Genomic DNA, 25390 nt, shown 5'->3' on the forward strand with positions numbered 1-25390 from the left:
GCCTAACCATTTAAGAAGACATCAGGGACATGCAGGAAATTGTGTACATTTGACCTGATTTCTCATTTCCTGCCTACCCACCCCAGGGTTTCTGATGGGAACAAGGAGGAGGGGTCATTGGGGGTCCCCAGGGTTCAGTCTGGGGTGGGGGGTTCTCAGCTGCTAGGGAACTTAGTCTCTCCTGGGTCCAGGGGACTCCCTGGCATTTGTGTCCTAAACAGGTCTCAGTAACACTTCCATCCCAGCAAATTCCAGTCCCACCCAAGATGAGGCAGTATCCTAAGCCAGTGGGCCGGTGGGATGACAAGGTGTCAGGCAGCCTGGGTAGCAGCACACACCTATGGTCCTCTGGGGGCTGGTACACATATTCACTTAATCTATTCACTGGGTAGCATTTGTGAACCTAGTGATGAACTGTGCCTTCAGTAAAATCTTGGGAAGGCTGTGGGCCTGAGTCCTTCAAGGAAAGGAAGCTTTAGCAGACACTTGGGCATCTTTCCCGCCCATGCCCACTTGGAGCTCCAAGCCACTTGCCTCTTCCCTCTTGGAGAGAACTGCGCATGGGCAGGTGGGCAGGATGATGGGAAGGAATAAGTTCCACCCCTCCCCCAGATCTCAGCAAGAGCAGCTTCTAGCCCCCAAGGGGCCCTTGTGTAGCCCACACTGGCGACACTGAAGTGAAGGGAATGTTTCCTTGTTGGTGACCCACAGGAAACATCTTAGGAGCTGGCAACAGAACAGTTCGCCCAGGAACCCACTTCCTCTCCCCTCTCCCAAGGGACAGAGACAGCTAGGGGCAAGTTGGTCCCACTACTACAGGGTAAGGACCAAGCAGGCCTCTTAGCATCCAGGGTCTCAAACACTGAGCCCCCAGTGCCCCCAAGTCTGTGCCTTCTGGAGGTGACTGCAACCTTGAGACATGCAGCTTCCTGTGTAAGAGTCACATGGAACCCGTCAGGAGGCACTGGCCTAATAAGCGTGGATGACAAAGGACACATCTCCAAGTCAAAGGGCTCTGGGAAGTTCAAAGGAGACTAGACCTGCAGCCAGTGCTCTTGGGGGGTGGGGTCAGAGGTCAAGTGCACTGGAGTGTGTATCCACGAGATGTAATTCCACAGCCTGAGGTCAGTGCAGTAGCTGCTGATGTCCACCTGCCGGACACTGGGCACACAACCGAGGCCTTTGTTGGCATGCTTTCCACAGCCATACACAGACGATGGAGCTGCAGAACTGCAAGGGCCAGGGACAGAGAACAGCACCTCCATTCTTCTGCCATCTGGCCTCCTTGCCAGTATCCCAGGAAGCCCCCTCGACTGTAGGCAGGTGAGACACTTTCCAGCCACTCCTTTCCATCAGATGGAGTTTAACAGCTTCTGGACTTTCTGCCTGTTTGTCCCTCGGATCCTCAGGACAGCCCTGTGAGGTAGGCAGAGAGGTTGCTCCATGCCTGCAGATCCCCACTGCAGGCAGAACAGCCCAGGATCCTTGGTTTCTTGGTTCCTGCAAGCCTGCCCTACAGACATGGGGGTATTGGTCACAGCACTCAGTCAGATCTACCCAAAACGTCTTTTGTTCTAGAAGCCAGGAATCCCCCATTTCCCAGCTTCTCTGGGACAAGGGCTGTCATTGGAGGTTGGACAAGATGTCAAGACCAAAGTCTACTTGGGCAAGTTCTGGCCTGCTACTGTTAAAGAGTATATGCAGCTTTGGGCTTCTCCTGTCGCAGAGGCATCCAAGTCGTCCCCGGCCATGAAGCAGCCACTTCCCCTGTGAAATCCCTTGCCCCACCACAGTCATGTAGACACATAGGGCATTCCCACAAGCCCTGGCACTACAACCTACAAACCCACATATCCCACATAGACATTCTCATATTCTCTCTCTCTCTCTCTCTCTCTCTCTCTCTCTCTCTCTCTCTCTCTCCCCTTTCTCTCCCTCCCTCTCTCCCTTTCTCCCTTTCTCTCCCTCCCTCTCCCCTCCTTGCCGCCAGAGAGACAGAAAAATACACACATACACACACCTGTCAGTCATACTCTCCTATGTACAGCCCAGCAGGTCAGAGACATTCATACTCCCATACCCTCCTCTGCTTCCCTGAGTTGTTCCCCATCTTCTGAGTCCACGATGAACAGGGGAAGGTTTGCCAACCATGGGGGCACGTCCTGTGGATGTCCTAGCTCTGGAAATGGTCTCCTTGGGCTTCAAGTAGAGGTTCTGCAGTGATCCTGTAAGACCGTCAGGGAATGACACCAGCAGCCAGGCCAGCCTAGATAAGTCTTTCCTCTGGTGGCACCTTGAAGACACTGTCCATCTCCAGGCGGGCCCCTGCCACCTCCTGCTGACTTGGGCTATAAGTGCCCTCAGACTGGCGGCGCTTTCTGGCAGCCAGGATCCCTGAAAGGAGGCCCAGGAGGAGGAGGAGGAGGCAGGCACAGGCTGCAGGCACTGCTACCTCCAGCAGCGGAAATGGCAGGGGCAGAGGCGGGCTTTTCTGAAAGAGATGGGAGACAGAGAAGTAAGCTTTCCAGAGTGGGTGAGAGAGGCAGCCCCTAGGGTGTGCAGGCAGGAAGCCAGGAAGCTACCTGTCTAAGCCAATGCTAGGGGCATGCTGCAAAGCCCTGGCTAGGGGGGCAGACAGTAGACATTCCAGGAGTGCCTGTTGTTGAGTCACAGAATCAACAGCAGTCAGCTGAAGTAAAGCAGGAGCAGAAGGCTCCTAGGATGAACTGAGCCCACTAATGAAGACAGACAGAATTCCCTATGGCCTGCCTGCTTGCAAGGGGTTGCTCTGACAGCCTGTCCCTGGCAGACTTGAGCCTGGTTTAGGGGTGAGGGCGGCATTTCCCCATGTCCAGTCACAGACTCCCATGTTGACCCATTAAAGATTCCATGTGCCTAGACTCCTAAGCCCTGGAATCAGAACCCCTGCAATCCAGACTCCCTGGTCTCCCCTACATCTTGAGGCTTCTCAGTCTACTGTCTGTCATTTGCATCCCCATCCCCAGCGTTCAGACCTAGAGAAGGGGGCCCCAAAACTAGAAAGTTCACACCTCCCCCCTCCAGCTCATCAGTGGGAGCTGTAAAGCCATTTCCTCCCCTGGGTAGGGGCGGTACATAGTGGGTAGGTGAGGAAGCACAGCCTGTAACACTTCACAGAAGCAGAAGGGGCTCTGCCAGGAACTACAGGGATCAAGGCCACTCTCCAGACTGCCCTTCTAGAAGAGCCCATATCAGCACCCACCGTGGGTGCCCAGACATCTGTTAGCTGAGCCTCCTTGGGGCAGGGATACCTGCAGTGCCTGAGCCTAATTTGCTTCAGAAACTGCTCTGGAACCCAAGGAGATCACAGGCCCCATGATCCTTGAGAGCTTGGAATCCAGTCACAGAGTAGATTTGGAAGATCCCAACCTGTCCCCACTGCCACTACCCTGGTTACCACAGGGAAGCTCCAGACTCTACTTGATGGCTGGTGGGCTCCTCAAGTTTCCCTGAAGTGAAAATACTTTCTACATAGGGTCCTAGAAGGGGCCTGAGTGTCCTCCCCCCCACCTCAGCAAAGCTCACCCAGTGCCAAGTTCCCTGTCCAAATAGGCCCGGCAGCCCACCCCTGGGTACAACTCACCACCACTTCACAGAACTGGCCAGAGAATCCTGTGTTGCAAGTACATTCAAATATGCCACTGGCTGCCCGGCAGGTTCCCCCATTCAAGCAAGGGTTGGCTTCACAAGGTAGGTCAGGACTCTGACACCTGGAAGAGACAGAAACTGAGAAAGCCGGCTCTTCCCCCCACAGCTGCCTCCCATTCCCCTAACTGCTCCCCACCCAGCTCTGCCACTTCCCTTCCATCCAGTGTTCATGACTGAGAAGGGCTCCTATTCCATGAGAATGAGAAAGAGCATGTGGCAGGGAGGATGCCAGCTACACCTCTTGAGGCCCAGAAGTTGCATTTTGGCCATGTACACTGAGGACCAAAGGGCTTTAAGAAACTAGGTGGGCTGGGTGGTGGTGGCACACACCTTTAATCCCAGCACTCGGGAGGGAGAAACAGGTGAATCTCTTAAGTCGAAGGCAAACCTGGTCTACAGAGTGAGTTCCGGGACAGATAGGACTACACAGAGAAACCCTATCTAAGCTAGATAGATAGATGATAGATAGATAGATAGATAGATAGATAGATAGATAGATAGATAGATAGATAGATATGAACAAATAAATACGAAAAAAATCCTGCCCTACTGGCATCTGCTTAAGAGACAATGAACTTAGAAGTTCCAGAAGAACCAAGAGACTGGTGGGTCATCCGGCGCTGATGACAGTGAAGGGCAAGACAAGGAAAACCCATTTCCCTTGCCCAGGCTGGCAATCCAGGGGCAACCTCCCAGGGCTCTGGTCCCCAGACCCACCTCAGGTCAACAAGACCTTCCTGGCAACTGCAGTTGGTGCCTAAGGGACCACTCTCACAAGGGGTGCCCTCCTTGCAGGTGGAGTTGAGGCTACATGGGTGAGGCAGAACAGGCATCCTGCAGAGAAGGTGCAAGGCTGGTTGGAGGTAGGGGGCTGGTAGCTGGAATACAGACCCAACCTCTACACCCACTGCACCCCCATGGAAGCAGAGGAACACAGGGCTGTCATTCTGCTGCTTCCCCCACCCCACAAGTGTTAAGATCTTTGATACGTGCTGAAATAAAGAGCAGGGCAGGGCAAGAACAGCTCCTAGTCTTCTTGGGAGGGCTAGACAGCTCTGGATCCAGGAGGAAGTGAATATTGCAAAGGCTCTGGCCCTGGGGATGCACGGATGGGGGTGGCGGCAATATCATTAAGGGCAGCTTGTGTCAAAGCCCCAAAATCATGCCCCTAATTATTTCTGACTTCCTAACTCTCCTTAAATCACAATATTGTTCTGAATTAAAATTTAGCCTGTATTTTATCTTTAGGAGCATCAAACGGAAGTGGGTTTTCCATTTCCTTTAAGAGTCTAAGGAGAACTCATCTCCCACCCTCACCCCTCTGCTCACGGCCACGGCCCCTGCCACCCGCACCTGCAGCGCGGGCCCACGAAGCCCAGAGGGCAGCGACACTCGAAGCGGCCGTCGGGGCGCGCGTGGCATTGGCCCCGGACACAAGGCGACGAGCGACACGGGTCGGCGCGGGCCTCGCAGTGGGGTCCCTCCCAGGCCGGGTCGCAGGCACAGGTGAAAACATCGAAGAGGTCGTGGCAGACACCGCCGTGCAGGCAGGGCGAGGGCGTGCACACGGACGCACCGTGGCAGCCGAGGCGCATGGTCGGCGACCGAGGCCAGGCCACGAAGTGCTTGCGGGCTCCGGGGATCGCGCCGGACCGCGGCGGCGCCAAGGGTAACGGGAGGCCGCCAAGAGCCACGCGGCCCAGGCAGCCTGTGAAGTTTTCAGCCAGCAGCACGCGCACGGCGTCCGGGCCCTGCAGAAAACCCAGGTCGCCACCCGGACCCTGCAATGCCAGGGGCGTCGCCACACCGTCCAGCCACAGCAGCCAGCGCGAGGCGGTGGCTAGTGGGAGCTCCCGGGCCAGACGCACGCGGTGCCAGGCACCGTCGGCTACGCGCGGCCCGGGCGCAGGCAGCACTGAGCCCGCCACATCCGCTGCCAGCGAGCCATTGTGCACCGCCAGCCAGATACCGGAGTGGACGCCCGCAGTAACACGCAGCAGCACAGCCTCAGGGTCGCGGGTGCGGAAGGCCAGGGTCAGTAAGCTCAGCGCTGGTGCCCAGGACACGTTGTGGCTGCTGAACACAGCAGGAGGGCCCTCGCGGAATGTAGTCTCAGCCACACCTGCAGAGTTAGAGTCACTGGGAAATGACCTGCCAGCCTTCTCCACACACCACCCCGTCCTCAGGAGTTCAAGTGGTAGAGTCCACTGACCACAACTGCTGACCCGATCACCTGACCTCAAAAACTGCAGCCTCCCTTTTCTACCCCTTATGCATTCTCCACCTAGAGGGAATCAGTTCCAGGGCAATCCTTAGGGGACCACAACACCTGCTACCCTGGAAGCCTAGAGCATCAACAATATGTCCTCAAAAGTCCAGCCTGATCACCTCCTCCCTGAAGGTGAATTCAGGTGCACACCCAATCACACTCCTCTCCCCTTTACAGCCCTCTGGGAGACTGGCAATATAGCTCAGCTGGTAGAGTGCCTGGCATGTAGGAGGCCCTAGGTTCCATTTTTGGGAACCCCACAAAGTGGGTATGGGGGCCCACACCTGAAGTCCCTGAACTGGGTAAGTTGAGGCAAGACAATCATAAGTTCAAGATCACACTTTGCTACATAGTGAGTTCAAGGCTAACCTGAACGACATGGGACCCCTTGGTCTCTGAGCTGGGCTTCAATTCCCTACCAACTTCTCAATCCATCTCTTACAGCATCTTCCTAATCTTGTGTTTGTGCTGTCCTTAAGAACCTCAAAAACTCACACATGCTACCCCACTTCCTAATGTTCTTCTCCTGGGCTCCCTTTAAGTTACCTGTCCCTCAGAATGCAGCGACCCACCACACAGAGGTTGTTGGCACTCCTGATCCACGGCCCAACATCCCATAAACCCTAACGGATCTAATGAACTTCAGTATCCAGCACCCAAACTCACACACAAAGCCATCTGGAACCTCCTCACAGGTGGCAGGTGGGAAGCAAGGCTGGCTGGGGCACCACAGCTGCTGGGCACACATGGGCCCTGTGAAGCTGTCAGAGCAGGTGCAGTAGAAGTCATTCCAGGTGACCAGGCAGGTTCCACCATTGAAACAGGGATTGGGCTGTGGAAGAGTCAGGGTACCAATGAGCAAGCAGGAAAGCAGCACCCCACCCCCATGACCACCTCACCACAAGTTGAGGGGAACTTGTCCTCACCCCTGCATCATAGATGGGAAACAGTCTGAGGGATGCCGCCAGTGAACAGGCTAGCCTAGCTCAGACTGAAGTATCCAGTTGATGTTCTGCTCATAACCCTCCCTGCCTCTTTCCCACAAGCAGCAACCTCAGAAAGGCTGAGGCCCATCCTGTCTAGTTCAGGGTGTCATCTCAAACTGGCACAAATGGGATCATGGGACCACTGGACATGGGTATATTCCTACTCTACCACTCCAATGACAGGATTGTGAGCAGAGCATGTGGCTCTCTGAGTCTCAGTCTGTCCAATGTGCCTGGCACATGAGGATCACTCAGTCCTAAGGCACTCACATTGCACATGTCTTCGGAGACACAGCCCTGGGTGAGGTTAGAGGCCTGACCAACATCCAGTTCACTGGGCCAACTTAAGTTCTCCATCGGCGAAGAGAAGAACCGGAGGTGAAAGCCGTTGAGTTGCATGTCCTGGAGACAGCCTCGGAAGGGCCCACCCCAGGGCTGGGTGTCATCAGGGTGGAGCCTTCCACCCACATACAGCTGTTTGCCCAGGTCCTGTAGCTGGTCAGGACCAAAACTGAGCATCACCAAGTGGCGGAGTCCATCATCCCAGCGCCCAGAGAGGATCACAGCAGGCTGGCCCAGCACCTCAGTTCGGATCTGGCCCTCACTCAGGGACACAGTTAGGCTAGCCACTGAATCATTGACAAACTGGAGCAGAAGACCGGCAGGCTCTCGGGTGCGGAGGAAAAATGACACTGTGAGATTTGGGCCTAGCGGCTCGTGGAGCAGGAAGGAGACTGAGCTCACGGTGCCGCCCAAGCCAAAGGTGGCAGCAGGAGCCTCTGCAGGGAAAGACAGTACTAGGGTGAGGCCAGCAGGTGAGGGGCCAGCACTGATGCTACCTCCCCACCTGCTAACCCTCACCATCAGTGCATGTGGGCCCATGGTAAGGTCTTGGGCAGTCGCAGCGAAAGTGAGTCCACAAGTCCACGCAGGTCCCTCCATTGGCACAGGGCAGAGACTGGCATAGTTCCCTGTGCTTGCAACCTAGGAGTACATTTCCGTTGAGCTCCGCAGGCAGCAGAAGATGCCCTTCCACACGTACATCCTGGAAGCAGCCTGCAAAGGACCAGCCACCGAGATGGATGGAGTAGGGCCCAGGAGGCCCAGAGGCCAATGTGGTTGTGGGACCTGTAGCTACAGGACCAGAGGCCATACAGAACTGGCCAAGGCAGCCCTCATGCCAGAGCCGCAGCTCCAGGGCTCCCAGGCGGAGTGTCACCTCCACCTGGTGCCAGTGGCCGTCATTTAAGGCTAGGTCTGGCAGTGTAAGAACAAGCAGAGCAGTACCATGTCTCCAGAGTGTGACTTGGAGTGTGGCCCTCACCAGTGCCAGCTCCAAGATGTCCTGAGTGTCCTTGAGAGTGGCCAGGGCCCCAGCAAGCAGCGTAGTTCGAAACCTCAGTACCAGACCCAGAGAGTCACCGGCTGGCACTAATGCCCACACAGAACTCCCAGATACGACCGAGAAGGTGGTATTCTGGCCACAGAAAGGCCCAGAGGTCCCAGGTGGGCAGTGGCAGATGTAACTGTGGAGCCCAGACTTGAAGGTGGGGATGCAGGTGGCAAGAGGTGGGCAAGTGTGGCCCTGGCAGCCTGTGAGCTGTATAGAACAGTCATGTCCACCCCAGGCCTCAGAGCACTGGCAGATATAGCCTGCTACAATGTCGCTGCAGGTTCCACCATGCAGGCATGGTTCCGACTGGCATTCATCCACATCTTCCTGACACATCAGGCCTAAAGGGGAGGGATCAGTCAAGAGTCAGTACAGCAGGCGAGAGCCACAGTCTCCAACCAGAACTCACGTGCATCTTAGTGATGCTGACCTTGGAACCTATAAACCAGGTGCCCCAGGGTCCCCTTCCCTGGCCATGTCTGATAAGTCTCCATGCCTGGTGGGTCTGTTTCTCCAAGTGCTCTGTGACCCCATCTTCCACCCCGTGCCTCTTTCCTTGCCAGCTCTTTGAGCTGATCTGGCAGCCTCCAGGTTAGCAGCCTTCAGAAGTTCCTCTGCACCGTCTCCACAGTGACCAGAGGCCTCTTTCCAAGGTGTCACCGAGTCACACTCCTCTGCCGCATATGACCCAGCCTCTCACGTTGGTATTCGAGACTGTCATAGGCTTTGGCCTACCAGGCTCCCACACTTCAACCTTCCCCCTGAAATCCTTGAACTTGCTATTACTCTAAGTATTTTCTGGAAAGTCCTGCCTCAACTTCCCTTAGTATTTTCAAACTCTTCCTCGTCCTGCAGAGGGCCCAGAACTCTCCCTCCCATCACACCTGACCTAAACTAGTCCACCGTTCCATCTCTCCGACTCAGCTCCCCAGAACCCTGCCTTGAGAATATCTGTTCACTCAGCTGTTTCCCTCTGGAACCTGAATCTGTCCTTGGTACCCAGTGAAAGGCTTGCTTGGTATAAGCCTTTATAGACGCAGAGCAGCCACAGTGGATGATACACCCGGAGCACACTGAGCACTGCCCTCCGCAGGGCTCACTCCTCAGTCGCTCTGCCCCAGGGTCTGCCTAAGGTCCCTACATTGCCTGAGAAGGTGCCACCCCCTCTTCTCCTTCAGGATCAGACGGCATAAGTGCAACCCCAGAGCTTCCACAGCACAAGCCAAGGCCATCCTCACCCCCACAGCTCAGCTGGAGATACCCAGGCATCAGATCCATCAGCCCACACAGCCACAGCTCTCTCCTCACACTCACCACGCAGCTGGAAGCCCTCCCTTTAGGAGGCCCCAGGACCCATGCAGCAAGGCTTTGGAGTGGAGCTGCCAGCCCGGCTTACCAGCCTCCTTCAGACAACTCAGGCATGCCAGGCAGACCCCCCCCACCAAAGCCTTCTGTTGCCTCACAGCTAAGGTCTCTCCTCCAGGACTCCGAACTCACTGGATAGACACCCCCTCCAGGCTTCATCTGTGCGGTGGGGATGGTAAGCCCTACATTGTGAGACTGTGGAGGAACTGGGGAGGATGTGGGAGGGAGGACTCGGGCAGTAGGTACAATGGACTGAGCATGTGCCACCCAACATGGGAGCATGGGGCTCTAATATCTTTTTTTGTTTGGTTGGTTTTGGTTTTTGGATACAGGGTTTCTCTGTGTAGCTCTGGAATTCGGAGAATTCACTCTGTAGACCAGGCTGGCCTTGAATTTACAGAGATCCGCCTGCCTCTGCCCCCTCCCCCACAAGTGCTGGGATTAAAGGCCAGTGCCACTAAATCTGGCAAGTTCCTATATCTTTGAGTGGTGAAGATAGGAGGGAGGGAGTGTATCTCCAGCCCCTTCAGGGACCTTCAGGGAAAGGGATCCTGTTGTGTGCTAGGCAGGAATGCTGGCTTTTGGCGGAGGGGGGGGGGAGTACCCGCACTCCAGTGGAGACAGGGACACTAGAGAGAGGAAGTCTGTGTGTAGTTCCTGGGTGGCCTTGTGTTTGCAAGGAGAGCCTTCACACTCCAGCCAGTGACAGCAGGCACAGCTCCCAAGAGGCAAACGTGAGCTTTGGAAGGCGCACGTCTAGCACAGTTCCGCCTCTTCTGTTTTGGTTGAGGCTCTGTTGGTGTTTGATTTGATAGCAGGGCCCAGCTTCCTGATCATCACTCTGCTGTTTCTCCCAGAAAGCCTGCAGCCTCGGCCACCAGACATCTGTGCATGAACCCCAATACTGACTCCAGTCTAGACCCCTCTCTTGGGTTAATCCCCCCAGGCTAGCCCTGGCTTCAGACATTCAGTATCTACAGGGCTGAAGTCACCAACCAAGCATCAGCCAACATTCTCCAGGGCAGAAAATCTGGCAGTCCAGATGCACCCACTCCATGCTTCCTCCTGACTATACTCAAACTGACCAGTCTCTCCCTCCCACTCACAAACTTGGGGTCCCAGTTCAGCACACACCCCCACCTGTCACCTATGCCACCACACCCACCTCCAGCCTCATTTCCTGTATGTATCAATTCCCTTTCAGCCAGAAGGGACCTTATCACCCAGCCTCACCTCCATGACAAGCCCGCCCCACCTGTGCACCTGTGTATCCATCCAGGCAGTAGCACTGGAACCCGTTGGGCAGGTCCTGGCAGCTGCCACCATTGAGGCATGGTCCTGAGGCGCATTCATCCACATCCACGCTGCAATCATCCCCTATAAAAGGATCAACTGTGGCTTCTACCTGCACCCCAGAGCCAGACAAGAACCAAAAGGGCCCGTTTTCCAACTGGGTAGATTGAGAACAAGAGAGAGGGAAAGGGAGAGGGAGTGGGAGGGGGAGGTGCATGGACTCAGGCAAGGTGGCACCTGACAGGGCCAGGCCATGGGCCAAGCTGGATCCATCCTTGGGGTCTGGACCCTGGCTGAGTGCTTCTCCAGGAGGTAACTCACCGGCAAAGCCCAGAGGACAGATGCAAAGGAAGCCAGCAGCGTGACTGAAGCTGAAGGCGCCTGGAAAGGTGGCCTGGACACCCCCATACAAGGCTGGGTCAGAGCGTTGCAAGCACCATCCCCCATTATGACAAGGATTCGAAGCACACTCATCCTCATCCACTTCGCACAGCTCTCCACTGAAGCCTGGGGTGCACATGAAAACATCAGGAAACACGAAGTGTCCAGGCAGCTCCCCTCGATGACCCAAGCCAACCCAGAACCGGACAGGGACACACACAGGAACTCAGGTTGCAGATGCTGACAGAGGGAGAGCAGGGGCAGTGATGGTCGGCTACTGATTGCTATGAATACACTCAGACACCCTTTCTTGTGTGCTAGGTACACTGTTACTCCTCTCTACAACCAATGGGCAGGTGCTGTCAGCAGCCCTATTTGCAGATCAGGAACCTGAACTCAGGCACGTAGGTTACACATGCAGGTTTCAGAGGGCCCAGACCTCACTCCCGCATGCACGCACACGGTTTCCACACCTGCCTCACCATATTGACCCGCAGCTCTCCTCAACACACACACACACACACACACACACACACACACACACACTCATTCACGGGAGAGGAGGAGCGCAGGCGCGCACACACCTGGCCAGCAGAGGCAGCGGAAGCTCCGGAGGCCATCTAGGCAGGACGCGTTGTGTGCGCAGGGCGCAGAGAAGCACTCCAGCACCTCCTGCTCGCAGCGCTCTCCTTCGTAGCCCGTGTCCCCGCAGTCGCACCGGAAACTGGTGTGAGCGGGGCAGGAGCTGAGCATGTGTTCGTCCCGCAGCCCACCTCCCCACAGCCAGGTCACCCAGACGAGGGCTCACCCATTGACCAGGTCGTGGCACACGCCCCCGTGCGCACACGGCTGGCTCTGGCACTCGTCCACGTCCAGCTGGCAGCTAGCGCCTGCGTAACCCGGCGCGCACACGCAGCGGTAGGAGCCCATGCCATCCAGGCACGAGCCTCCGTGCAGGCAGGGCGCTGATGAGCACTCGTCCACCTCCGCCTCACAGGTCACACCTGGACAGGGGCGGAAGAAACGGGAACCACATCTAGAGGGGCGATAGCGGCCCAGCCAGCAGTCCCAATCTGCTCCATTTACCCAGATGGCTCGCTCATTCAGAGGTGCTGCTGGGTGGACACAAGAGGACCCTTCTGGCCCTGGAGTCCTCACAGCGGGGTAGCCCCGCAAAGGGCTGGCGTTTAATAATAACAAGAGAACTGGATCCTTTGAGGACAGGAGCCAGGGTCTGTTCTAAGGTGCTGGGAGTGAGGACGGATGTGGGGGCTTCTTCAGAAACAGATTTTTGAAGACTGAGATAGGGCAGGCAGATGACAGTTGGTGACATCCCTCTTGAGGCAGAGGCACAATACCCAGGGAAGGTTGGAGAACAGACATAACCTGGGGAGAGTGGAGGAGGGAGGTGAGAAGCACTAGAGCATCAAGTACTCCATCAGACTCCTGCTCACTCAGACTGGTCAGACTTAGAGCCTCGAGATCACTCAGTCATAAAGAACACTCCCTGCCCTTCCAGAGGACCAGAGTTCCGTTCCCAGCGCCCACATTAAGCAGATCACACTTGCTCTGGCAGAGCAGGTCTGCCTGATCCGACTTTCATGAGGATGCTCAGATAGTATTCCTAGCATTCCCTCACTCCAGTTCCTTTTCTAGCACCCCACACTTATCACATACACATAAATAAAAATTAAATCTAAAAAAATGTAAGTTGTTGGTCGAGGTAATAACAGTCGATCTTTGTGATCACCTTGACCAGACTTGAAATCCCTTGGGAGACACACCTCTGGCTGTATCTGTAAGGAGTTTACAGAAGGGTTCAACTGAGGGAGGAAGGCTGGGATCCTGGACTGAATAAAATTTTTGATTTTAAACAGAAAAACCGGAAAAAGCAAGCTAAGCACCAGCATCTAGTGATATGATGTGACCAGATGCTGCTTCTGCCATGCCTTCTACTCCATGGCATCCCAACAAGATGGGATGGACAGCATCCCAATAAGAACCAGAGTGTACTTCCTTCCTGTAGTTGCTTCTTGTCAAGTTTAACCACAGCAATGAGAAGGGTAACCAACAGAGCAGCTCAGCAGTATGGTTCAGAAGGAATGAAAGAAAGGGAGACAGATAAAGACAGGCACTCCAGATAGGCCACAGTAGGGTCACCAGCTCCTATCCTGCCTTGGCTTTAAAACTGGAAGCCCCTGGTTCTATCCAGAAATTCCCAAGCCTCTGGGGGAACCCTGAGTACGAGCTGAACCTACCCAGGATAGGAGTGGAGACAGAGGGAGCTGGAGAGAAACTCCAGGTGTGGGGTTTATGAGACATGTCCTGTTAGTGTAGATTTCCACAGCTTTCCCCCACCTCCTAAGTAGGTCTTGTCATGGGGGCTAAGAAGCCAGCTGTGTCCAGCTGAACCCTCTCTACTCCCCAGCCAGCTTCAGGACTCCTCCTTCCCATGACCCTCCAGCCACACTCCCACCCTCTGTGCCAGGGAGAGCCAGGCCCAGGCTGCCTGGAATCCCAACTCCCCCACACTGCTCTGAGCAGAAAGAGAGAAAAATGAGTCACACAAAGCTGCCTGCTCCCATCACATCCATTGACATCCTGCACATGCGGTGCTCACGCTCCTCCTGACATACATGTAATTCCCCACAGAAGCATGCACAGACATGGTACCAGCAGGTGCTCAGAGGGTCCATATGCATGCAGATAGCTGGCACCTGCTGTCTCACCTGCACAAATGTACAGACACTGAGAGGGGAAAGATGCAGGGACCCAGTGTGCCATCTCATCCCTCTTTGTCCTTTCTGGAACTTGGTCCCCAGTCTATATAGACCATTTGTCCAAAGGGGACTTCAGACTGCCCCACAGTTTGAACACGGTGTCTAAATTCAGGGCTGACAAAAACCCCAGTGTCTATACTGCAGACTCCAGACTGTGCTAAAGTAAACATCCTTTGAGGACCTATCCCCTAGCTGTCCCCTCCCTCCTGATGTCAGGCAGCTCCAGAAAACAGCAGTGAGAGCAGGAAGGGACTAGGGTAAGTGTTCCCTAGAAGAGAGAGTCGTGTGTGCGCGCCATGTCTACATTATTCTACTCTAGGCAACAAGGACAGCTAGAAAGCATCCCGATCACAGACAGAAAAAGATCCCAGTTCAGGATGCCTAGAGGACAAAGGTCTGCATTACATCCCAAGCCATACCAGAGTCCATCAGGACAACCCCACAGGGTATACACGGCAGCTTGACCAACACCCAAACACATACACACCAAATCCATCTGCCAGATTAGCCCAAGAAACATCAGTTGAGCAGTCAGCCCAAGAATGGGTACCAAAGCTACTAGCCAGCCTGAGGCATCTCTAGACTTAAGCCAAAGTCAAACAAGGATGCTCATACTATGATCCAGCCCTCCAAGATGACTGGTCCATTACCTGCATAGCCCAGGGGGCAGTGGCACTCGTAGTGATCTGCCAGGTTGCGGCAGGTGGCCCCATGGTGGCAGGGCCGAGATGCACACTCATCGATATCCAGTTCACAGTAGGGACCCTGGAAGCCAGGCACACAGTAGCAGCGGAAGCTGTTAGAATCTGGGCCATGGGGTACACACAGTGCACCGTGGTGGCATGGCTGAGTAGCACAGCCTCCAAGCTCTACAGGCTCACAGGTATAGCCACCATTTTCTGTAGCCTGGCACTTGGTCCCCGGAGTACATGGGTCTGAGGCACAGGCACTTGGGATCTCTGAAGGAACCAGCCCTGTAGAAAAAGAAAACAATTTGGCAATGTGGGCAGGGTCTTCATAACACATCCTTTCCCACTGTTAGCAACAAACCTAAAGGTAACACATGTCTGTCAGTGTCTAAGACCCTGTGTGCACTCCTACAGGCTGATCAGAAACGAGAGATGCTTACACCTGTGGCAGGTTTTATTTACTTATTTTGTGTTTATTTTTAGAAATACTCTACTATAGTCCAATCAAGCTTGAACTTGCTCTGTCTCCAAGGATAACCTTAAACTTCTAATCCTCCCTCCGACCTCCCAAACGCTGGGGTTATAAGCACATGCTGGCACTCCAGGTTGATGGGCTGCCGGAGAATCAAACCCAGGGCTTCCCTGGTAAAAAGCAGCCACTCTTCAGACTGAGCTACACCCCAGGGCCAAGCAGGCTTTAGCTGTGTTTAGAGAGCAGAGACAGAGGACAGAATGGGTGACTCCCATCTGATAGCATTGCATAACAGAGAGTAGCCACGCTGGTTTCTGGTCACCCCCGAAGTACCCCGAGGAGGCTTGAACTGTCCTACGTTCAGTAGGACAAGCAATAGAGGCTCAAGAAAGGAAAGGCTTGCTGACATCACAGTGAGTTCACAAGAAACAGATCTCAGTACACCAGGGAGTAGCTTGCCGGGCCAATCCATTCTGCAAGCCTGTGTCCTCTCAGCATCCTGACGTGGGATGGAGGAGACAAAGAAGGGGACAGCTTCTATCCGTCCCCCATCCCCAGTCGCGCCCCCCTCTCCGCCGAAGCCCCCTTTGGGGGTCTGGTAACTCCATCCCTGACTGAAACCTGAGATGTCTGACCTCAGCCTCAGAGAAAGAATGGACTTCAAAGGCAGGGCCTGGCTCAACCTCTCTCACTCCTACCCACCCTGGTCCCACCTTCCTGCCCCCTAGCCTGGGATTTCTAGAGGATCCCTAACACTCATTTCATCCCCCACAAGCAAACACCTGACAAGAGCACCTGAGATAGGGCAGATATAACGGCCTCAATCTACCCATTGGCTACCCAACCAGGGTCCACACACTTGGAGCACCCTGTGCTGACTTAGAAGCCAAGTTCAGAGAGCCTTGTTCCTTCACTTCATCCCGGCCTGGAAGCCTTGTCACTGACAGGTCCAAGCCCCAGCTCTGAGACCTTGGGTACAGGCAGAGGATTCAAAGCCTTGGGTGCCAGATACAAACGTGAGGGACAGGAGCCCTACTACCCCCACCTGGAGTTGCAGGACCTACCCTCCCCCAGGCTGTCAGACAGACACTAACCAGACCTGAGCAGTGAGCAGCATCAGGCCCTGTACCTTCCCCTCCCCCACTCCAGGAAGATTCCCCTCCCCCAGATAAGGTTGGCAGTCTGTCAGGCGTCATCCACATTCCACGGGGCAAGGCGGCTGGTGGCCAGATCCCCGTGCTCCCGGGCAGCCCAAGATGAAGGACGGCCGCAAGCCATGGGGACAGTGGACCCAGGAAAACACGGCTGTGCAGAGCCATCTCAAGTGCCCAGGGTTCTTCCTTCCACATTGGGGCCTAGCACCTACCAGAGCCTGGCATGGGGTCAGGTTTTGGAGCCTGAGATACTTTCTGGCTAAGGGGCCCCTCCGCTCACAGCTGTCCCAGCCCAGGCACCATTCCCAGGCCTCTGTCAGGCCTGAACATGTGGGCTGGGGAAAGGAGGAGCCTGGGCTACTCTAAGAGCTTACAGGCAGTGAGGGAGCGGCTGCTTTTGTGACTGTAGAGACTGGGAAGGGCAGTGCCGGTGTCCCAGGATCCATACCCTATGTGGGTAAGAGAACGCTTTGATGGGCGCTGGGAATATGGTCAGCTGGGTGCAGTGGGAAATGGGAAAAGCATGGTTTGAGGAGCCTCGACACCCAGTGAACCCCCCTTGAGAGGCAATCCAGGGATCCTTGGCTCAAAAGGCCCCAGAGTTAGGAAGCGCCTGCCACTGGGCCCATGCCGCATCCCGCTGTAATCTCATCAGGGCACAGGTTCTCATCTCCGCACCCCAAGCTCGGAGCTCTCTTTGTTACTGGCCACAGCACCAAGGCAAGGAGTTTTGTTCCTCTATGGATCCTCCCAGAGCCCAGCAGCGGGCTGCACTCTGAGAATTCCCTGCAAGGCAGAGCCCAGCCCCACAGTTAGAAAATCCATCTCTAGAGGAACAGAGGCAGAAGAGGCCCAGACAGAGCCAGCTCAGCCTGGACCTTCATTCACTGCCTGTGGTTTTATCTGCCTTTTTTTTTTTTTTTTTTTTTTTTTTTTTTTTTTAACAATCCAGAGACTCCTCACTTCCAGTCTCACCGCACACCAGGGTGGCCCCATTCGGCCCCCAAAGAGCACAGAGGGTCGATTAAGCAGGGGAGGGGGAGGGTCTCTCTCTAGGGCCTAGCTGGAGGGGCGGAGCCTGTTGCTAGGGCAACAAGGGGCCAGTGCTTATCTTTACAAATCCCTCCGGACCTCTCAGACTGCCTGGGCTGACCTGGCAGAGGAGAGATTAACAGACACGGACACGGGATGCTAGCCCTCTCCTTCGACCTGCGCCCTGCCCTACGCTGAAGAGGGCATGAGGGGAACATATGTAGTCACTGTCGGCTGTCACCGAGGGAGCGCTGTGTTCTAGGGCCGGGCATCTTTTGCCATCCTGGTATATTTGCTTCTAGGTAGAAAAAAAGGGACTATTGAGAAGAGTGTTTCCCATCATCAAGAGTCTTAAACCCGCTTCTACAGAAGCTTGTGTCCCCAGCCCCTCCTTCCCTCACCAGAGGAGTCTCTCGAGGTCTGGGGAATGGTGTGTGGTTCCGTGGTGCAGCACTTGCTTTGCATATGCAAAAGCCCTGGGTTGCAGCCCCAGCACTGGGGAGAGCAGCACTCTGCCCACCCTGAGCCTAGCAGCTGGCATGCCATTATGCTAGTCCTAAGACTGGTTTAGGAACATCTGCTCTTCCTGAGTTCACTTATTTTCTCTGTGCCTGTCCTAGTCAGGGCTGCTGTCACTCTGATCCAAGCAAGCTGGGGAGGAAACGGCTTATTCACCTCACTGAAAGAATCAGGACAGAAACTCTAACAGGGCAGGAACCTGGAGTCAGGAGCTGACGCAGAGGCCATGGAGTGGTGCTACTTACTGGCTTGTTCCTCATTGCTTGTTCAGCCTGCTTTCTTGTAGACCCTGGGACCACCAGCCCAGGGATGACTCCACCCACAATAAGCTGGGCTCATTAACCATTTAAATATTAATTAAGAAAATGCCCGCTGGGTGGTGGTGGTGCATGCCTTTAATCCCAGCACTCTGGAGGCAGAGGCAGGCAATTCTCTGTGAGTTTGAGGCCAGCCTGGTCTACAAGAGCTAGTTCCAGGACAGGCAACAAAGCTACAAAGAAACCCTGTCTCAAAAAACCAAAAAAATAAAATAAAATAAAGCCCTACTGGCTCACCTACAGCCTGGTCTGACAGGGAGGCATCTCCTCTCTGATGACTCCAGCTTCTGTCGAGTAGACATAAAACTGCCAGCACGGAGCCCCAAGGGGTATAGTACAGCAGGGATCACTGACACTCAACATCCACTAATCAGGAAAAGGCAAAGACACCCCAGAAGACAGGGAAGCTTGGCTACACTTTTTCAGAGATGTTCACCCCAGAACAAAAGGCATAACTTAGTAACAGTCTCAGGTATTGTGTGTATCGGTGTTTGGACTCAGTGCCCAGCACTGGCACATCCTGAAGTTGCTAGTCGCTGGTCTCAGGCTCTGAGTGAGAACACAAGCAGGGTTGGCTCAGACCTGCCGCCTGGCTACTGTGGACAGTTTCTCTAGTAACTAGAAATGTGCTTCCACCTAAAATCCCCTTGAGAGCTAGCAAGATGTTTCTCCAGGTAAAGGTGTTTGCTGTGGAGGACTGATGGCCTAAGTCTGAGCCTCAGAAGCCATGGAATGATGGAAGGAGAGAACCAACACCACAGTTGTCCTGTGACACACACACACACACACGCACATGCACACGCATACACACACACACACGCACACACGCATACACACACACACACATACACACACGCGCGCATACACAGACGCATACACACACACACATGCACACACGCATGCAGGAATGCATATCTGCACAGACAGGCAGACACACAATAACTAATAATAATAATAATACAATTAATTTTTAAAGTAATACCATTACAATTTCCTTGATATCAGGGGTCCTTTCATCCCCTATATTACAGACCCACAGCATCAGTGCGTCCAATCTGGAAATGACCCTTGGAATGAACAATGGGCCCCATCTAATGGAGGTACAAAGAGCTGTAACCTACTGTGTGATCCTGGCCCTACCACACACTACTCTCATGACCCTACACAAGTCGCTGACCTTCTCTGGGCCTCATTTACCTGTCCTGTAAATAGAGGATAGAGAACCAGCTTCTCTGGCTGCTGGGAGCATTAAACTCTCTCCACATATGGGTGGTGTGACTCACCCATCAGCAAACCTTTGCTGGAGGCAAGAACCCAGTAGCCAGCACACACATTCCCTCCACACACATTGGTTGAAAGTGAGTGGCATCCCTGTTTCTCTCCTGTAAGCTCCACCCTGAAGTTGGAGGAGGGGCCAGGTTTGGGGAAGACTGGCTGCTCCTTTGTGCACTGTGCTCCTTGGGTGTTCAGGGAAGAGATGGGGGTGGGAACAACCCAACGTGTCCCTTTGTACTCCAAGATGCCTCCTCCTCTCCATAGCAACCGGCAGTCCTCAGCTGCAGAGTGGCTGAGATGGAGGGGCCCAGCTCAGGGCCTGGCAGGGGTGGGCATCTGGTCTGGTCCTGAGCCTCCAGAACTTCCATCTCCTGAGTTAGAAATTACCTTTCAAGTCACAAAGTCCTGGCATCTCCAAACCCTCAGTCAACTCTGGGTACTGATGTTTGTAGGGATCCCTGGAGAACTGGTCCAGGGGAATACACAGGACATAGAATTCCCTTCTGCACCACTGTGCGAGCACATAGCTGTACGTGCGGTCTGCTGGTGTGCACACCACTGGTGTGTGCAGGCATGCATTATGCATGTGGCAATACATGGTAGGTTCATCAGCACATCTACCAGTGAGTTCACAGGGTGACCTGGAATGTGCCTGTGGATACCTGTCCTGTTTTGTGTCACGAGTACATGTAGTACAGGTGGGACAAACGGGAAGTGCACAGCCCAGAATCCTATGCCCATGTGTAGACAGCCTAGAGTTGCCTGGTTCTCCATCCTCGTTTGCTTCAGGTACCCAGCTTTAGCTCTCTTCCTTCTCTGATCATCATTTGGTTTTCTTCCTACAAATGGGGTCCTCACTACACTCATTTTCCCTCCTACCCCAGAAGAGACAATAAAGTCTTAGTGGCAGGTAAAGGGAATGCCACAGGTGGGGTTCACTGGCTGCAGGAGAACCTAGGCCCTCCCTGCTGCTCTGGTAACTATAGCAACCAAACCAAAGCGTCCTCCAGCCCCCTCCCCACCCCCCAGCAGGAATTCCAGGCTCAACGCTGAATGCACTTGGACAAAGGCAAAGAGCTTTGGCTGCCTGAGCTGGCTTCAGGGACCCCTTCCAGCCTAGTTGAGGAATGCCAGAGACAGGCTGCAGGGGACACACACGGTCCCAAATCCCTGGTCACTCCAGAGACCCGGAACAGCTCTAATGGTTGAAGAAGGGAGGGATGGGTGCAAGCACCCCCCTACACCCCGGTTCTCTTCCCCCTCCTCTATTCTAATCCAGTCCCCCGTCCCTACCCGCACCTCCAGTTGCCAAACATGTGAGACAACTTCCAACCAGTTCAGCTAGGACACAACTCTCTACACAGAACTTCACAGGCCGCCTCGCCCCCAAAACCACCCGCCTGGCAACTTAAAGCATGACTCCAGCAGACTATGGTGATTGCCCGGATTCTCTGAAACTTCTCCAATTCTCTCCCTTCCACCTAACCCGACACGCTTTCCCTCAGCGACCATTCACCAAGACCCTCAGCTTTACCTAACCACACCACACCGACCGCACCAGGTCTCCCAGACCGGCTTCTGCAGTTCACATTAGCATATAGGCTCCTCGGTATGAAGTTGCCAGGACGCTCCAAGCACTCCAAGTGAGTCCCAGAACACCTCAATCTCAGGATCTCCTCACGTTCTGGGGCCTGGGACACGGTTCCCTCTAGTTTGGCTATCAGTCTCTCAGGTCAGGCCTTCAGTGAAACCCCATGGCCCAGCCACACTCACCAGCCGGAACCCAGGGCGGCAGCAGCAGCAACAACAGCAAGAGGAGGTGGATATCTCGTCTGGAGCCCCAGACCACACACTCCACCAGCGCCATGGCAGCCGGCTCTGCTTGCCTGTGAGAGCCCTCTGTTTGGCGAGCTCCGCGCCCCTTCCTCGCTCCAACCAGCACTGACGCGGTGGACAGAGGCCCGACCTCTCCTCCTGCCCTCCCCCTCCGCCCCGCCTCCCACTGCTCCTCCCCGGTCAGGATCCTCGAGGAGGGTCTGACCCACAGCCCCCTCACAGACACCGGCCTCATTGGAGGCCCCAGCTCCAGACAAGGCCCTGGGCCTGACCCTGGGTCTCAGTGCACAGCCTCTTCCCAAGCAGTCCAGCCCCTAGAAGGGCCGGTAAAGATTCCCGTGGCAGCTCCCACTTTTCCCAAGCGCTCAGCCACCTCGCAGCTTCCTCCCTTGCCCTTTCCTAACCTGCTCCTTCCACACCTGAGCTAGCACAGTTCCTCCCCCCTCCTCTCTCCTGGGCTCCTGTCCCTGTTGCTGTCACACAGCTCCTGTCCTTAAAATTTTGAGTAGGCCTTGGGCCCTGGATATGTATGAGCTCCCCTGCCTCCCTTCTGTCTTTCCTTTCCCACACCCTCACCCACCAAACGGAGCCTTCTCTGTCTCCCCATTTGCCCTTGATCTGTGTCTCTGGTGTTTGCAACTTGAGAAATGTCCCTGAGGCCCAAGGAGGGCCTTTCCACTAAGTAGCAGCTCTAAGAAAGATAGTGCTCTGCTGCCACCTCCATCCCTCTTCTTGGAAAGTCCTTCTCTTTGTCTAACCTTACAGTCACATGTTGCACTGGGTGGAGCCAGGAGTTCCCAAATTCTAAAAAAAAAAAAAAAAAAAAAAAAAAAATACAAAAAATACAAAAACCCTGCCAGATGACACAGCAGCCCCTTTCCCACGGCCTGCTGCCTGGCGGGGGGCCTTCTCCTTCTGACTGAGGATGCATTCTGCCCCAGGGCCCTAGACTCTGCTGTGTTTGGCAAAGCTAGGACTGAATCTCTGGGCTGTCCTTGGAGAAGCAGCAGGCGGGACAATGAGCATTCCAGGGTGTCAGTACCCGCAGTCACCGTGCATTCACCAGCCATGCATCAGAGTGCTCCCAGAGCTGAGAAAGGGACCTGGGGCTCCTCCCGCCAATCCTGGGGAAGTCACACAGCTAAACAGATCCGACCTGAACCCCCCCCCATGACCTGGGGTTATTTCCTCTCAGCATTCTGTCCTCGGTTAGATGAGGGGAGCAACCCAGCCTCATGAGACTCCAGGGATCTGGACAGCACCTGGAATGTTAAATAGCAGATCCTGGGGCATGGGGGTGGATTGTGAAGGGGAGTCAGCCTTCTGAGAGGCACGGGTTCACCCAGTCAGAACCCACCCTCCCACCCCGAGCCGCAGCTGTTACGCGACACCTAGTGGTCTCGTGAGGCCTGCAGTGGACAAAGTCAGCCTGTAGCATGGGTTTCCACAAGAGGGCAAGGTGCTCAGGGAACCAAAATATCAGTGGGCAATAGGACTAATTCAAATGTCCAGTTCTGTGACCTTGGGTGAGTTACTTGGCATCCCTAAACCTCCATTAACTTCCAAGTAAAAAAATGAATAAAAGCCAGAACTGTCTTACTGGTTAGCTGTGTTTAACAGCTAAACAAGTGCTAGCCAAATTAAAATGAGGAAAGTAACTTTAAGCCATATGGATTTCAAATTGGAAATATATTGTTGGTTACACTGGGGAGCTTAACAAAGTAAGGATAAGTTTGGTCCTATCCATAGAGCCCCGGAGTTTGACAGGCAGCTTCCAATGTCAAGAGATAGTCCAATTCAAATGCCTAAGTGTTTCTGTGGCAGGTATCTAAGTCCCTCAGATACTAAGTGTTTCTGTGGCAGGTATCTAAGTCCCTGAGGTACTGACAATCTAGGATGCTTCCAAAGGGACAGGCACCATCTTCCTTTACTTTGTGTGGTTGTATTTCTAGCACACTCTCTGTGTAGTAACAACTATGGGAAATACTATGTATTCTTGTGCAAGTCACTCGGGGATCTGGCCACTATCCATCAAAAATAGCACTCCAGGGCTGGAGAGAGGGCTCAGCATTTAAGAGCACTGACTGCTCTTCCAGAGGACCTGGGTTTAACTCCCAGCACTCACATGGCAGCTCACAATAATTGGTTTAGAAATCCAGTTCTAGAGGATCCAACGACCTCCCCTGGTCTCCCCAGGCACCAGGCGCACACAGTGGATAGACAGAGATGCAGGCAAACTTCTCATAAACATAAGATAATGTTTTAAATTATTATTTTAAGTAGTACTCCATACAAAAGGCCCACAGAAAATTCTCAAATCAGGTGGTCTGGGGTTCAGTTCTATGAGCTGTTTACTGTCCTATAAATACATCACCCTGAATCCAAGACCCACTAGCTGCCAGAGGTACTCCCCATCTCATGATCATCAGAAAGACCTAGCAAAGGGCCATGTCTGCAGCTCGGATGGAAGAGTGTTTTCCCAGCTCACTTGAAGCCATGGCTTCCACTCCCAGTGTATAAATAGTATGGTAGTGCACACCTGTGATCCCAGCAATTCTGAGGTGGAGGCAGGAGGATTAGAAATTCAAGGTCATCCTCAGCTTGAAAACAAAAAGACTCCAAAAATTCCCAAATAGCGCAAGCCAGGGGAGTGGGTGCTATGCCAGCTGCCAGAGGGATTTTCCCAACTGAAAATGTGTCTATTGCCTGTTAACTCCTAGTTACTCTCAGGCCAAAGCGAAGTTCCTAAGCCAAGATGACCTGTGCCAGCAGTCCCCTGGCCCACCTCACACCTCTCACTTGTCCCCACCCCCTTCCCAGTTAATGTGACAATTCTGAGAGTCAGGGATGCTCCCAGGAGTGTCCACCCCACTTCACATGACTGACTGTCATTTTTTTTCCTTGAAGGGCAAGATCTGTTTATTCTCCAAACAGTTTATATATCATCCCATCAATTGAGCGGGGGGGGGGGAGGGGGGGGAATACATTAGGCTGTCTCCTAGGTAACCAGGTGAATGGCTTTTTGTAAACTTCGCACCCACCTGTTTGCGATCATGCTAGCTGTCACGTAGGCCTGAATTAGCATCTCTATAAGACATCCTCCAAATTACAAAAGGAAGGAGCACCAAATATCCTGATCAGCTTCAGCCAACACCTCTCCTCAGGCGATCTATATTAATAACAAAAGTGGAAGGAGCAGCACATCCAGGCTATTGTTAGGCTGAGACAGCTTGTCTGCGAAGCTACATGACCACCTCAGACCGGGCTTATGGCTCTTGTGCCATACCGAAATATGGGCCTACAAAATCCATTCTGTCTTATTAATTTTAATAACTCCTGTGCTTTCTGCAACAGGACAGATGGGTCGCGCCTAGCTTGGGCAAAGTCCTCTTCATTTACCCAAATTTTTCCCGTCTTTGGAACAGGCATTCATATATGCAAGCCTCTGTCTTAGGCATCTGGGGAGAATAAGCTTCAAACCCGTCATTGACTGCCGGGCCGGAGGCCTAAGCCGCGCCAGGCAAGGAATGGACATTCATGACTGACTGTCATTTTATGATCGGGTTCTGGAGTCACCACCCAGGGAAAGTTCAGATCCCTACCACAGACTGGGGAAGAGCCTCTCCTGGCCTATTCCAGCCACCAGTGTCGACCCCTGTCAGGGCTCAGTGAGAATCATTCAGCTCTCACGCTTGAAGAACACTCAGACAGACGTACTGACGGAGCAGGAAGCCCATCTCAGGACAGACCAACTCTAGGAGAGCAATTTCCCAGAGTGGACAGAACCGTGGAGTATGAATAGGAGTTTCTAGATGAAGAAGTAGAAGCTACAACAGGTTAGAATTCTAACTGGGCAAATGTCAGTGATGATGAACTGAGGCTGTGATGCCCAAGTTACTGGTTCCCAAATGAATTCAGAGGGTTTCTAATAATATTCAAACT

General features: G+C 54.0%; 1 protein-coding gene across 1 annotated transcript; it reads right to left on the bottom strand.

Moving 5' to 3' along the window:
* Window positions 1–2266: 2266 nt before the first annotated feature.
* Crb2 (crumbs cell polarity complex component 2) lies at window positions 2267–21479 on the bottom strand. The gene is made up of 13 exons (XM_038338186.1): window positions 21386–21479; window positions 14805–15128; window positions 12183–12378; window positions 11959–12098; window positions 11315–11500; window positions 10964–11077; window positions 7804–8676; window positions 7213–7721; window positions 6623–6788; window positions 5041–5809; window positions 4405–4521; window positions 3623–3749; window positions 2267–2491 (listed from the first exon to the last, which is right to left on the bottom strand). The coding sequence occupies exons 1-13, from the start codon at window positions 21477–21479 to the stop codon at window positions 2267–2269; spliced, it is 3840 nt and encodes a 1279-aa protein (XP_038194114.1).
* Window positions 21480–25390: the final 3911 nt, after the last annotated feature.

This window comes from Arvicola amphibius, chromosome 7 (assembly GCF_903992535.2).
Source record: "Arvicola amphibius chromosome 7, mArvAmp1.2, whole genome shotgun sequence".
Classification (NCBI taxonomy): domain Eukaryota; kingdom Metazoa; phylum Chordata; class Mammalia; order Rodentia; family Cricetidae; genus Arvicola; species Arvicola amphibius.

What these genes read in the sequence shown, in the direction of transcription:
- Crb2 (XM_038338186.1), bottom strand. Translation starts at nt 21,479, where the DNA reads ATGGCGCTGGTGGAGTGTGTGGTCTGGGGCTCCAGACGAGATATCCAC. An exon ending in GGTTCCAGATGGCTTTGTGT is followed by an intron (nt 5,810 to 6,622) that starts GTGAGTTTGGGT and finishes CTAACTCTGCAG; the next exon opens with GTGTGGCTGAGACTACATTC. An exon ending in TTCGTGGGCCCGCGCTGCAG is followed by an intron (nt 4,522 to 5,040) that starts GTGCGGGTGGCA and finishes CCTTCTCTGCAG; the next exon opens with GATGCCTGTTCTGCCTCACC.